Source organism: Oncorhynchus kisutch, linkage group LG30 (genome assembly GCF_002021735.2).
Source record: "Oncorhynchus kisutch isolate 150728-3 linkage group LG30, Okis_V2, whole genome shotgun sequence".
Taxonomy (NCBI): Eukaryota; Metazoa; Chordata; class Actinopteri; order Salmoniformes; family Salmonidae; genus Oncorhynchus; species Oncorhynchus kisutch.
The window spans coordinates 24977533-24991763 of NC_034203.2; the positions used below are offsets into that span (position 1 = coordinate 24977533).

The 14231-nt window shown below is 44.1% G+C and overlaps 1 protein-coding gene across 8 annotated transcripts in view; it reads right to left on the reverse strand.

The window, feature by feature from the left end:
• Positions 1-1442: 1442 nt before the first annotated feature.
• Positions 1443-14231, reverse strand: part of LOC109874837 (zinc finger protein 521) — a 181451-nt gene continuing 168662 nt past the window's right edge. For 7 of the 8 annotated variants that reach the window (XM_020466863.2, XM_031809978.1, XM_031809980.1 and 4 more), the window contains exon 8: positions 1443-2963. In XM_020466863.2, the coding sequence (XP_020322452.1) occupies positions 2934-2963 (30 nt within the window). In that variant the 3' untranslated portion in view covers positions 1443-2933. The remainder of the gene's footprint in view (positions 2964-14231) is intronic. The other variant, XM_031809977.1, reaches the window with a different exon arrangement.

Below are 14231 nucleotides of genomic sequence, written 5' to 3' on the forward strand. Positions count from 1 at the left end.
GCAACACAAAGTTCTGGACCCGTTCAGAATGCCCTTGAAGCTTATTAAAAGTGTCTGGCACGGGGAGATGCTAGCAGAGTTGTTTAATGGCTGCCCAGCTTGCATTCTGCTTGACAGTTAATGCTGGAACACTGGTGAGATGAGCCATCTATTCCATTCCATTTCAATTGAAAAGATTGTCACAGTCAGAAAAACATAATGAAGAGGATTCAAAATAGCAGATAAAACCTCTACATCAGATACACACATATATATGTATATATATCTATGTATATATATATATATATATATATATATATGTGTATATATGTCTATATGTATATATATATATATCTGATCGGCTTATCATTATATGTGTTCATTAGGATACAGTGAAGGAGAATCCAGTGAAGTAATTGTTGTTGACACATAAAGTGACTTCATTTCCCCATGGTCGTGGTGCTGGCTCGTCATGGTCAATAATCTGTCTGGACACATAATTGGGTTTGTTACCAGCCAATCATCCTACAGGCAGACCAATGGGAGGTGCTGTGAGTTTATATATTTTCTTGTATTGATGTATTAAGACGGTAGGTTGGTGAATCATAATACTAATAAACGAATACATTCTAAAAGCTTTAACAAGAGCAAGGTATTGTGTTTCATTTGAAAACAGCATCACATTTTGAAAAAGCAGAATATTTCAGGTCCTCCTGATACGGATTGGGGATTGCAATTATTTCCCAGGAACGAGGAATTCCCATGAATATGGGAATGAATATTCCCTGCTGATTTAATTTATTTCTAATCTTAATTTTGTTCAGAAAAAAGTGGCATAATTGTATTAAAACATTAATAAGCATTCTATAATCTTATTCAATTTGTTGTCTTTGTTAAATATATGCTTTTGCATGACATACTCATGTCCCTTGTCATAACAGATATTTTGGACTTTGTGTTTTTCATCTCATTGCTGTGAGGAATCATCTGTAAAGACAGACAGATGTTACTAGTTGGCCCTTTGTCCCATTCGGCACAGACATCCTTCCTTTCCATTGGTCCCCTGGAGTGCTGCAGGCTCCCTAATAGGCCTGGTGCGAGGGTGTGTGGAATGGGACCGCACAGGGTGATGGGTAATGGAGTCATTAATAACGCAGACCTCCCTTAAGATGCTCAGATGTTCGTTAGGCAGAGCCACAAGGGAACCAGCGAAAAGGATGGAATTTGATTTAAATCCAAAAATGCAAAGTAAGCTTTTCAAGATGATAATGTTTATGCTGCCAAGGGCCCATTTTGCCACTTAATCAAATTAATTGATCCACACACATACTGTATGCACACGCACACATGCATGCATATACACACACACACACACACACACACACACACACACACACACACACACACACACACACACACACACACACACACACACACACACACACACACACACACACACACAGCATTTTTCATACAGTTTTAATATTTCCATCACATGTGCAACACCAAAAAAAAACCGAGGTCTGCCAAATACAGAACTCCATATTTGTACAATAACATTTGAATAACAGACAAGATAACTGTCCTTTTGCTGAAGCAGGAGATGGTGGTTAATTTCCTGTAAATTGAGTACGAACAATTCTCAATCAAAAGATCAAAACATTAAAGTTTCATACAAAAGTGCATCTCAGGTTCAATGAATGCAAAAACATTTACATAACAGAATGATTTATATTGGTGTATTATAATGCCACAATGGCTTCCAGCTTGAGCAGAGCAATGGGATACCGCAGGAAACAGGGAAGAAAGAGGAGGAGTTGGGAGCTCTCAAGGAGAGCCCAGGACATAAGTTTAAGCACATCCCCCAGAGAGACCTAATACATATAGTCTCCCCCACGACCCCAAATCAAAATGGATTTATTCCCCATTGCAAAAAAAATGTAATACAAAGAGCTAAGAAAAATGCCCTAATTTTTCCAGTAATCTCCAGGCTTGAACGAGCAGTAAACATTAATAACAGAAACGTACAGGTTTGAGTCAGTGGGCTGGAGATTTCCCATGATGCTCTAGGAGACACAGGGGGGTTGACAATGTCTCTGTTACCGTGCCAACCAGAGTAGCTAGCTGGCCTTTTCAAATCTGTGTCACTGCTTTTGCATATATCAGAACCCTGTCCTGTTTTTCTCAATTTTTTTCTTTTTTTTTCTTTGTCTCATTTGAACTTGTCCATGTGCAGTTAGGCAGGCGGACCAGATTAAATGCACAACTTAGTCCTCAGCTGGTCAACTGGAATGGCAGCCATGTTGGAATGAGACCTGTGATGTCATGTCAGGCTCTGCTGGTGATCAAGCATCCTGCTACACCCTTCTGTCATAAGTGACCAGGTCAGGATAGTGTCACATACAGGAAATGTGCGCTGATGAAAAGGGACCTTAATGACCATACCACAACTTCATGTTCCCTATATAATAATACCCCACATTGGCACCCTGTTTCGCCAACATATTGTGGATGAGTTCCACATCTTCTTGTTGACAGTGGCATTCTCTGTTAAGCTTTTTTTCTCTCTTTATTTTTTGGGGACAACCGGTTCTGAACTGTACATTAGCAAATACTGTACTGTATAAGACTACAATTTAGCTGGAGTTATTAAGCAACACATGAAGAAGTATTTCTATTTACAAAGATAGTTGTCCAGTTTTGGTGACATGACGACCAGACAAAGACCAGAGATAAGTTTTTCTGTCCTTTTTTCACACCTCTGTCTTTCATCTGTCCTTTTCTTTTTGTGTGACATGGTCCTTCCTGATGTGAAGTGAATCCAAAGTTCAGTGCAAAAGAGCCAGTGGGCTATTGCACTGACGGTGGTTGGAGGACTGACTGGGTCAGACATGATTCTCCTCCTCGCCGTATGGTTCTCCTCTGCTCCTCAGGCCAAGTGATGATCTGCCTGGTTAGCTGCTGTGCTGAGTCAGCGTGTGGTTCTGGACAGGAGGAAGAACAGAGAGGGAGAGAGAGAGAAAGGAATGAAACGACTGAATCAAGATCAAATTCAACACGACATTCTATTTCATTCAACATTTACTCCGTTTAGAAAGTTTGAATTTGAACATTGAATATCTTCTCATTAATATTAAGGCATATTCCTAATACCAAATAATGAATTCACCATTGGTTTTTCAGAGGGTTAGTGATTGACATAATGTAGTGTTGTAAGTGGTGAATGTCAGGATGTGGGTGTATGTCCAATCAACCCGAGCAGCAGTAAATGGTTATGTGGAGCCATATGTTCTGGTCCTCCAAGGGATTAAACATAGTTAAGTCCTCTCCTGACACACTGACAAGCCACCACGGAGCTGACAACATCTCTCTCCCTACAACATCTCAATCCCCAACCATCAATACCAACATCAGATCAATGGCTGTGGCCATGAAACAACAGTTACCATGTAATATCTGTGATGGAATATATTAACACACACACAGGGTTGGGGAGTATAAGGGATTACATGTAAGGGATTACAAAAAAATTAGGGCTGGCTAATAAATTCTTAATTTGGCTAGTTTCATTGAAACTAGTTTTATTGAAACTCGTCAGTCAATAAAATGCAAATTAATTACTTAAAAGTCATACAATGGGATTTTCTGGATTTTTGTTTTAGATTCCGTCTCTCACAGTTGAAGTGTACCTATGATAAAAATTACAGACCTCTACATGCTTTGTAAGTAGGAAAACCTGCAAAATCGGCAGTGTATCAAATACTTGTTCTCTCACTGTATGTATGTATGTACAGTGCCTTGCGAAAGTATTCGGCCCCCTTGAACTTTGCGACCTTTTGCCACATTTCAGACTTCAAACATAAAGATATAAAACTGTATTTTTTTGTGAAGAATCAACAACAAGTGGGACACAATCATGAAGTGGAACGACATTTATTGGATATTTCAAACTTTTTTTTTAAATCAAAAACTGAAAAATTGGGCGTGCTAAATTATTCAGCCCCCTTAAGTTAATACTTTGTAGCACCACCTTTTGCTGCGATTACAGCTGTAAGTTGCTTGGGGTATGTCTCTATCAGTTTTGCACATCGAGAGACTGAAATTTTTTCCCATTCCTCCTTGCAAAACAGCTCGAGCTCAGTGAGGTTGGATGGAGAGCATTTGTGAACAGCAGTTTTCAGTTCTTTCCACAGATTCTCGATTGGATTCAGGTCTGGACTTTGACTTGGCCATTCTAACACCTGGATATGTTTATTTTTGAACCATTCCATTGTAGATTTTGCTTTATGTTTTGGATCATTGTCTTGTTGGAAGACAAATCTCCGTCCCAGTCTCAGGTCTTTTGCAGACTCCATCAGGTTTTCTTCCAGAATGGTCCTGTATTTGGCTCCATCCATCTTCCCATCAATTTTAACCATTTTCCCTGTCCCTGCTGAAGAAAAGCAGGCCCAAACCATGATGCTGCCACCACCATGTTTGACAGTGGGGATGGTGTGTTCAGGGTGATGAGCTGTGTTGCTTTTACGCCAAACATAACGTTTTGCATTGTTGCCAAAAAGTTCAATTTTGGTTTCATCTGACCAGAGCACCTTCTTCCACATGTTTGGTGTGTCTCCCAGGTGGCTTGTGGCAAACTTTAAACAACACTTTTTATGGATATCTTTAAGAAATGGCTTTCTTCTTGCCACTCTTCCATAAAGGCCAGATTTGTGTAATATACGACTGATTGTTGTCCTATGGACAGAGTCTCCCACCTCAGCTGTAGATCTCTGCAGTTCATCCAGAGTGATCATGGGCCTCTTGGCTGCATCTCTGATCAGTCTTCTCCTTGTATGAGCTGAAAGTTTAGAGGGACGGCCAGGTCTTGGTAGATTTGCAGTGGTCTGATACTCCTTCCATTTCAATATTATCGCTTGCACAGTGCTCCTTGGGATGTTTCAAGCTTGGGAAATCTTTTGTATCCAAATCCGGCTTCACAACAGTATCTCGGACCTGCCTGGTGTGTTCCTTGTTCTTCATGATGCTCTCTGCGCTTTTAACGGACCTCTGAGACTATCACAGTGCAGGTGCATTTATACGGAGACTTGATTACACACAGGTGGATTGTATTTATCATCATTAGTCATTTAGGTCAACATTGGATCATTCAGAGATCCTCACTGAACTTCTGGGGAGAATTTGCTGCACTGAAAGTAAAGGGGCTGAATAATTTTGCACGCCCAATTTTTCAGTTTTTGATTTGTTAAAAAAGTTTGAAATATCCAATAAATGTCGTTCCACTTCATGACTGTGTCCCACTTGTTGTTGATTCTTCACAAAAGGTCGCAAGGTTCAAGGGGGCCGAATCCTTTCGCAAGGCACTGTATATATATATATATATATATATGGAGGAATCCATTGATTGTTGAAGAATATAACTTATACATGCCGCGTGAGCTTAGTTCAACTGTCACACTCTCTGAGAACCTTGTTAAGCTTGTTTTACTCCAATGTTTGTAAACATTGTACATATAAACAAACACTGTACAGCCTCATAACATGGTTAAAACATTTTTTTTTAATCATGGATGGTCAGTCCTTGCATCCATAGCTCTGTCTATTAATCTGAGGGTGGTTACATTTCTCCAGGCCCATCCCTCAGCTTTTTACCAAAACAGAGATGGGGCATCCATTTTGTTAATGTTTCATCTGTGGATTTGCCCTTTAAACAGCTGGATATTATCAAGATATCAAAGTGTCACGAATAGGCCTATAGCAAATCCAGCATATGGCATTAATTTTTCACATGTAAATATCACTTTTCAGTAGTGGTCAAAGCATGCCATTCCATGAGCGCAGCATTTATTTTTCAACTCGAATCAATGAGCCCAATGTCACACCCTGACCATAGTTTGCTTTGTATGTTTCTATGTTTTGGTTGGTCAGGGTGTGATCTGAGTGGGCATTCTATGTTGGATGTCTTGTTTGTCTATTTCTATGTCTGGCCTGATATGGTTCTCAATCAGAGGCAGGTGTTAGTCATTGTCTCTGATTGGGAACCATATTTAGGTAGCCTGGGTTTCACTGTGTGTTTGTGGGTGATTGTTCCTGTCTCTGTGTTTTGCACCATCTAGGACTGTTTTAGGTTTTCTCACATTTGTTGTTTTTGTTAGTTATCTCATGTGTAGTGTCTTTATAAATTAAAGAACATGAACAACCACGCTGCATTTTGGTCCGCCTCTACTTCACCACAAGAAAACCGTTACACCCAATCAGTCCTCCATGACAACAAAATCATAAACAACAGAGTAGGGCTGGCTCATAAATTCTTAACTTGGCTAATCTATACTTTCATATTTCCAAGTCTTATTCCTGAAGATCAATGGGTATAACATTTATTGGAATGCCTGTAATTCTGATAGACTTTGGTTTTTAATGTAAAGATATAAACTCAGCAAAAAAAAGAAACGTCCTCTCACTGTCAACTGTGTTTATTTTCAGCAAACTTAATTAACATGTGCAAATATTTGTATGAACATAACAAGAGTCAACAACTGAGACAAACTGAACAAGTTCCGCAGACATGTGACTAACAGAAATTGAATAATGTGTCCCTGAACAAAGGGGGGGTCAAAATCTAAAATCAAAAGTAACAGTCAGTATCTGTTGTGGCCACCAGCTGCATTACGTACTGCAGTTTATCTCCTCCTCATGGACTGCACCAGATTTGCCCGTTCTTGCTGTGAGATGTTACCCCACTCTTCCACCAAGGCACCTGCAAGTTCCCAGACATTTCTGGGGGGATTTCACCCTAGCCCTCACCCTCCCATCCAACAGGTCCCAGACGTGCTCAATGGGATTGAGATCTGGGCTCTTCCTTGGTCATGACAGGACAATGACATTCCTGTCTTGTAGGAATCACACACAGAACGAGCAGTATGGCTGGTGGCATTGTCATGCTGGAGGGTCATGTCAGGATGAGCCTGCAGGAAGGGTACCACATGAGGGAGGAGGATGTCTTCCCTGAAACGCACAGCGTTGAGATTGCCTGCAATGAAAAGCTCAGTCCGATGATGCTGTGACACACCGCCCCAGACCATGACAGACCCTCCACCTCCAAATTGATCCCGCTCCAGAGTACAGGCCTCGGTGTAACGCTCATTCCTTCGACAATAAATGTGAATCCAACTATCGCCCCTGGTGAGACAAAACCACGACTTGTCAGTGAAGAGCACTTTTTGCCAGTCCTGTTTGGTTCAGCGACGGTAGGTTTGTGTCCATAGGCAACGTTGTTGCAGGTGATGTCTAGTGATGACCTGCCTTACAACAGGCCTATAAGCCCTCAGTCCAGCCTCTCTCAGCCTATTGCAGACAGTCTGAGCCCTGATGGAGGGATTGTGCATTCCTGGTGTAACTCAGGCAGTTGTTGTTGCCATCCTGTACCTGTCCCGCAGCTGTGATGTTCGGATGTACCGATCCTGTGCAGGTGTTGTTGCACATGGTCTGCCACCGCAAAGACGATCAGCTGTCCTTTCTGTCTCCCTGTTGCGCTGTCTTAGGCGTCTCACAGTACGGACATTGTAATTTATTGCCCTGGCCACATCTGCAGCCCTCATGCCTCCTTGCAGCATGCCTAAGGCACGTTCACACAGTTGAGCAGGGACCCTGGGCATCTTTCTGTTGGTGTTTTTCAGAGTCAGTAGAAAGGCCTCTTTAGTGTCCTAAGTTTTCATAACTGTGACCTTAATTGCCTCCCGTCTGTAAGCTGTTAGTGTCTTAACGACCGATCCACAGGGGCATGTTCATGAATTGTTTATAGTTCATTAAACATGGGAAACAGTGTTTAAATCTTTACAATGAAGATCTGTGAAGTTATTTGGATTTTTAACTAATTATCTTTGAAAGACAGGGTCCTGAAAAAGGGACGTTTCTTTTTTTGCTGAGTTTAATTTAATTGTATTAAATAAAGTAACATAAAGTAACATTTAACATCAATATATGGCCAGCTTTTTAAACTTTAACATTGGTTTATCCTGCAATAGATGTCGATCAATTGGTAACATACATTTCTGTCTTCTTCTAATGCCGCCTAAGGGGAAAGTAATCTAAAAGTAACGGAATGTAATCAGATTACGTTACTGAGTTTGGGTCATCCCAAAATTACGTTACTGATTACAATTCTGGACAGGTAACTAGTAACTGTAACAGATTACATTTAGAAAGTAACCTACGCAACCCTGCACACACACACAAACACTCACACACACACCAGTGGGGTGTGGTGCAGTGAGGGAGAGTGGTTGTAGTGGGGGCAGCTGCGCCAGCTAGGTTCTTTAAAGGAGGGAGTGTGTGTGTGTGTGTGTGTGTGTGTGTGGACCAGGGGGTGTGTAACTGGTGTCCCTGGTGGGCCAAATCCAGGTCATCTTTTGAAGTGACTGCTAATCCCTTTAATGCAAACCACATGCCCCACTTGCTGCGCTCTGTTAAAAACATGGCCTTGGACTCGCTACACTTCCACGGACTAGGCACACCTGTCAACCACTCATCAGTACGGTGATTACACACACAAAGAAGAACAGTGACATACAGTTCAAACACACCCTCACACGTAAGCAAACTCCTACTCCGGATAGGTTTGAATTCTCTTTGAATAAACAACATGGAAAGACCCTGAACCACAAAAGGTTGTGACTCCTTCAGCGAGCCTGAGCCATAAAGGTGAGTTTACTAATGCACTGACTGCAGTCACCTTCAGTCTTATCAACATAGCAGAATCCCTAAGGCAGGCTAGGCCACGTCCATTAGTCCCCTCCCCTCCATCCCCTCCATCCCCTCCCTCTTTACCGTTTCAAGTGCCTCTATATAAAGCATTTAAACACCTCGACAGCTTTCCTTTCAGCCGGGGCGATTACTTTCCGACAGGCGGGGTAATAAGCTGTTTGACGGGGGCAGGAGGGAGTTTGACCCCTAGAAGGGTTAGTCTCGGCTTGCCTGGGGCCCCATCTGGGCCCCCGCACTTCATTTAAAAGAGCCGGTCCCGGCTTCTCTCCTTTGCTTCCCTCTCCTCTCTCTCTCTTTCCTCTCTTCTCTCGATGAAATAAAGCTCCTTTAAGTGAGTCTGGGAAGAGACTCCCCACGGGATGCCCCCCCCCCCCCCACCTTCCATCCCCCCGGTGAAGACATCCGTGGCATTGCCGGGGAGGGACAGGAGCACGGCAACCTTATTAATGAATGCGGCCCATTACCCGTCAGCCTGGCTCCTCGGTGACTCCCAGAAGCCCCTGCAGTACGTGACTTCAAATGGCAGGATATTGACACGGAGCGAGCAAAGCGGCCGGGAGAGAGTGTGTGTGCTTTTTTCTATGTGTCTATGTGTGTTAGAGAGAGAGAGAGGGAGAGAGAGTGTGCCTGCGTGTGTGTTTGTGTACTGTATGTGTACTGTGTGTGTGTGTGTGTGTGTGTGTTTGTGTGTATGTGTGTGTGTCTGGACCCCAAAGGAATGTAGCTCCTTGGATATAATGTAGGGCTCGTAACAGCTATTAGAGGGGAAAATAACCCCCCTGGGGAGTACCCCCCCTCCATCTCCACCACCCTACCCCTTGCACATCCCAGCTTTGTCTGACACACACTGCATTCTACCTTTTCCTTAAACATGCCAGTAGTTTTCTCACTGAAGGCTTTTTCAAGGACGGTGCTAAACGACTTCAGTGGCCGTGGCAGCCATGCAGGCTGGAGGGAAATAGAAAGAAAAGAAAGAAAGAATGAAAGAGATTTAAAAAAAAAGGTAAAAGGAAAATGATACCTTTACCTCTGTGGATATTGAACTCCACAGAGTGGAAGATAGATACTGTTCTGTATATCAGTGGAGAAAGGGGGGAGGGAGAGAAAATAAGAACTCCATCATTCAATTTCGACTCTATCATTTTATGAAATTCTTGAAGGCCAATGTGTGCAACCATTCACACAGTGAACTACAGCAAATACACTGCCTCAGCTCCTAGCCTCAGCCCACCAATGTCACCTAAATCAATCATGTCAATTCATAACAGATTGACTGACCCCAACCACTAAACCCCTTACCACCAATCTCCTTGCTACCCCATCTTCTTTCTTCCTAACCCCCAATCTCACACTCACTTACCCCGCATCTCCCCCTATCTTATCCTCAATCTCCCCCTCTCTTACCCACACTCTCCCTTACCCCCCATGGTTCTTCTACCCGACCACCCGCTGGGCTACATACACCACGCTGCTATACTGCAGGTCCCAGTTACCAGCAGAGCCCAGGTAAAACCCTTAGCAGTCAATTCTCCAATAAATAAAGTTTTGCTCTGATCAATAATGAGCATCCATCTCTCTCCCGAATAAAGCCTGTGACTGAGAAGGCTCTTCTTCCTCCTCTCTCTGCTCCATCGGTTGGCTCTCTGCCACCGTTAACCCTCCAACCGCCTTCTTTCATCAGATTACATCATATTGCTGGAACACCCTCGGGGGGTGAGAGGGAACGGAGGGAGGGAGGGAGAATGCCCGGCAGGGGTCCTGTGTACCTATGAAAACCCATGCAAATGTCTTAAAGAATTTAACAGCGAAGGAGGAGAGGAAGAGAGATAGAGAGAGGGAGGAGAGAGACAGGGAAAGTGCATGCAGGCTGGGGAGTTGATTTATTAACTAATCATTCTTTATGTAGTTTCCAATTCCTCTGGTCTCCATCAATAGCACCGGTCTGGGCTCCAGTGTAGTAAGGCAACAGAGGTGTACCTGTTACATAAGCCCTGCAGAGGAAAAAGCCAAACAGATCAGCTGCCATTTTAAACCTCTCGTTTACTCTAGGTCATGTTCCCCTGCTCAGACATTGCATGCATCAACCAATGGTTGCATGCCACATTATCGACTGTGTCATCGACTGACAGATTGCTATAACATATGATGAGGTTAGCTGATACTTAAAATACCTATCTAGGAGTTGTAAGATCTGGCATGCGTCAGTCCCTAATCTATAAACTAGGCAAAACTATAGCAGGACTAAAAACTCAACTCATTCTGTCTGGTTCTGGAATGTCTACTACAACCCAGAGCTGTGACTTTATAGAGTGTTCAGAAAGCTGATGGAATGAACAATAATAACTCTCTAAGCTTGGGTCTCGGGGGACCACTCAAACTGGGGGAAAGTCGAGGAGACATTATATTATACAAGCATGATGCCAGGCAACAGAGAGCACAGTCCAGGCCAGGTGAAAAACATCAGATTCTCATTAGGCCTCAAAGAGACATAATTTAAATGGTAAACATTTGTTGACACGTTTTATGCGCACCAATTCACAACAATGATTGAATAATTTGCTAAGGAACAATTTAGGGAGTTGTCAGGTCATTTTGATTTGTGACATTTCAACTGACATTGAAAGACAGAAAAATGCCAAAACAATCTATTTGAGATGCATGTATGCAATGGAAACTTTCTTCAAACTCAAATATTCATATCAACAAGAACTGAAAGCGATTCCAGCACTAACTCCCATTACTTCTGCTACCTGATTCCATCCAAGACCCTGCACAATTGTTTTTATTGTCATACAGCTGACAGTCCTAGCAGCAGCTATCCCCCCATGACTAAGCAGTAGTTGCTACTCCCCAGGTCTAAGCAGTAGTGGCTATCCCTCCATGTCAAAGCAGTAGTGGCTATCCCCCCCATGATTAAGCAGTAGTGGCTATCCCCCATGTTTAAACAGTAGTAGAAATCCCCCGATGTCAAACAGTAGTGGCAATGCCCCCCATGTCTAAACAGTAGTGGCTATCCCCCCCATGTCTAAACAGCAGTGTCTACCCGCCCATGTCTAAACAGTAGTGGCAATCCCCCCATGTCTAAACAGTAGTGGCTATCCCCCCATGTCTAAACAGTAGTGGCTATCCCCCCCATGTCTAAACAGTAGTGGCTATCCCCCCATGTCTAAACAGTAGTGGCTATCCCCCCATGTCTAAACAGTAGTGGCTATCCCCCCATGTCTAAACAGTAGTGGCTATCCCCCCATGTCTAAGCAGTAGTGGCTATTCCCCCATGTCGAAAGAGTAGTGGCTATCCCCCCATGCCTAAACAGTAATGGCTATCCCCCATGTCTAAACAGTAGTGGATATGCCCCCCATGTTTAACCAGTAGAGGTTACCCCCCCCCCCCCCATGTCTAAACAGTAGTGGCTATCCCCCCATGTCTAAACAGTACTGGCTATGGCCCCCATGTCTAAACAGTAGTGGCTATCCCCCAGGTCTAAACAGTAGTGGCTATCCCCATATGTCTGAAGAGTAGTGGCAATCCCCCCGATGTCAAACAGTAGTGGCTATCCCTCATGTCTAAACAGTAGTGGCTATCCCCCCCATGTCTAAGCAGTAGTGGCTATCCCCACATGTCTAAAGAGTAGTGGCAATCCCCCCGATGTCAAACAGTAGTGGCTATCCCCCATGTCTAAACAGTAGTGGCTATCCCCCCATGTCTAAACAGAAGTGGCTATCCCCCCATGTCTAAACAGTAGTGGCTATCCCCCCATGTCTAAACAGTACTGGCTATGGCCCCCATGTCTAAACAGTAGTGGCTATCCCCCAGGTCTAAACAGTAGTGGCTATCCCCACGTGTCTAAAGAGCAGTGGCAATCCCCCCGATGTCAAACAGTAGTGGATATCCCCCATGTCTAAACAGTAGTGGCAAACCCCCCATGTCTAAAAAGTACTGGACATCCCCCCATGTCTAAACAGTAGTGGCTATGACCACCATGTCTAAACAGTAGTGGCTATCCCCCCCATGTCTAAGCAGTAGTGGCTATCCCCCCATGTCTAAAGAGTAGTGGCAATCCCCCCGATGTCAAACAGTAGTGGCTATCCCCCATGTCTAAACAGTAGTGGCTATCCCCCCATGTCTAAACAGTAGTGGCTATCCCCCCCATGTCTAAGCAGTAGTGGCTATCCCCACATGTCTAAAGAGTAGTGGCTATGCCCCCCATGTCTAAAGAGTAGTGGCTATCCCCCCATGTCTAAACAGTAATGGCTATCCCCCCATGTCTAAACAGTAATGGCTATCCCCCCATGTCTAAACAGTAGTGGCTATCCCCCCCATGTCTAAACAGTAGTGGCAATCCCCACATGTCTAAGCAGTAGTGAATATCCCCCCATGTCTAAAGAGTAGTGGCAATCCCCCCGATGTCAAACAGTAGTGGCTATCCCCCCATGTCTAAACAGTAGTGGCTATCCCCCCCATGTCTAAGCAGTAGTGGCTATCCCCCCATGTCTAAAGAGTAGTGGCAATCCCCCCGATGTCAAACAGTAGTGGCTATCCCCCATTTCTAAACAGTAGTGGCTATCCCCCCATGTCTAAACAGAAGTGGCTATCCCCCCATGTCTAAACAGTAGTGGCTATGCCCCCCATGTCTAAACAGTAGTGGCAATCCACCTATGTTTAACCAGTAGTGGCTACCCCCCCCCCATGTCTAAACAGTAGTGGCTATCCCCCCATGTCTAAACAGTAGTGGCTATCCCCCCATGTCTAAACAGTAGTGGCTATCCCCCCATTTCTAAACAGTAGTGGCTATGCCCCCCATGTCTAAACAGTAGTGGCTATCCCCCCATGTATAAACAGTAGTGGCTATCCCCCCATGTCTAAACAGTACTGGCTATGGCCCCCATGTCTATGCAGTAGTGGCTATCCCCACATGTCTAAAGAGTAGTGGCAATCCCCCCGATGTCAAACAGTAGTGGCTATCCCCCATGTCTAAACAGTAGTGGCTATCCCCCCATGTCTAAACAGTAGTGGCTATGACCATCATGTCTAAACAGTAGTAGCTATCCCCGCCATGTCTAAGCAGTAGTGGCTATCCCCCCCATGTCTAAACAGTAGTGGCTATGGCCCCCATGTCTAAATAGCAGTGGCTATCCCCCAGGTCTAAACAGTAGTGGCTATCCCCACATGTCTAAAGAGTAGTGGCAATCCCCCCGATGTCAAACAGTAGTGGCTATCCCCCATGTATAAACAGTAGGGGCTATCCTCCTATGTCTAAACAGTAGTGGCTATGCCCCCCATGTCTAAAGAGTAGTGGCAATCCCCCCGATGTCAAACAGTAGTGGCTATCCCCCACGTCTAAACAGTAGTGGCTATCCCCCCATGTCTAAACAGTAGTGGCTATGACCACCATGTCTAAACAGTAGTGGCTATCCCCCCCATGTCTAAGCAGTAGTGGCTATCCCCCCATGTCTAAAGAGTAGTGGCAATCCCCCCGATGTCAAACAGTAGT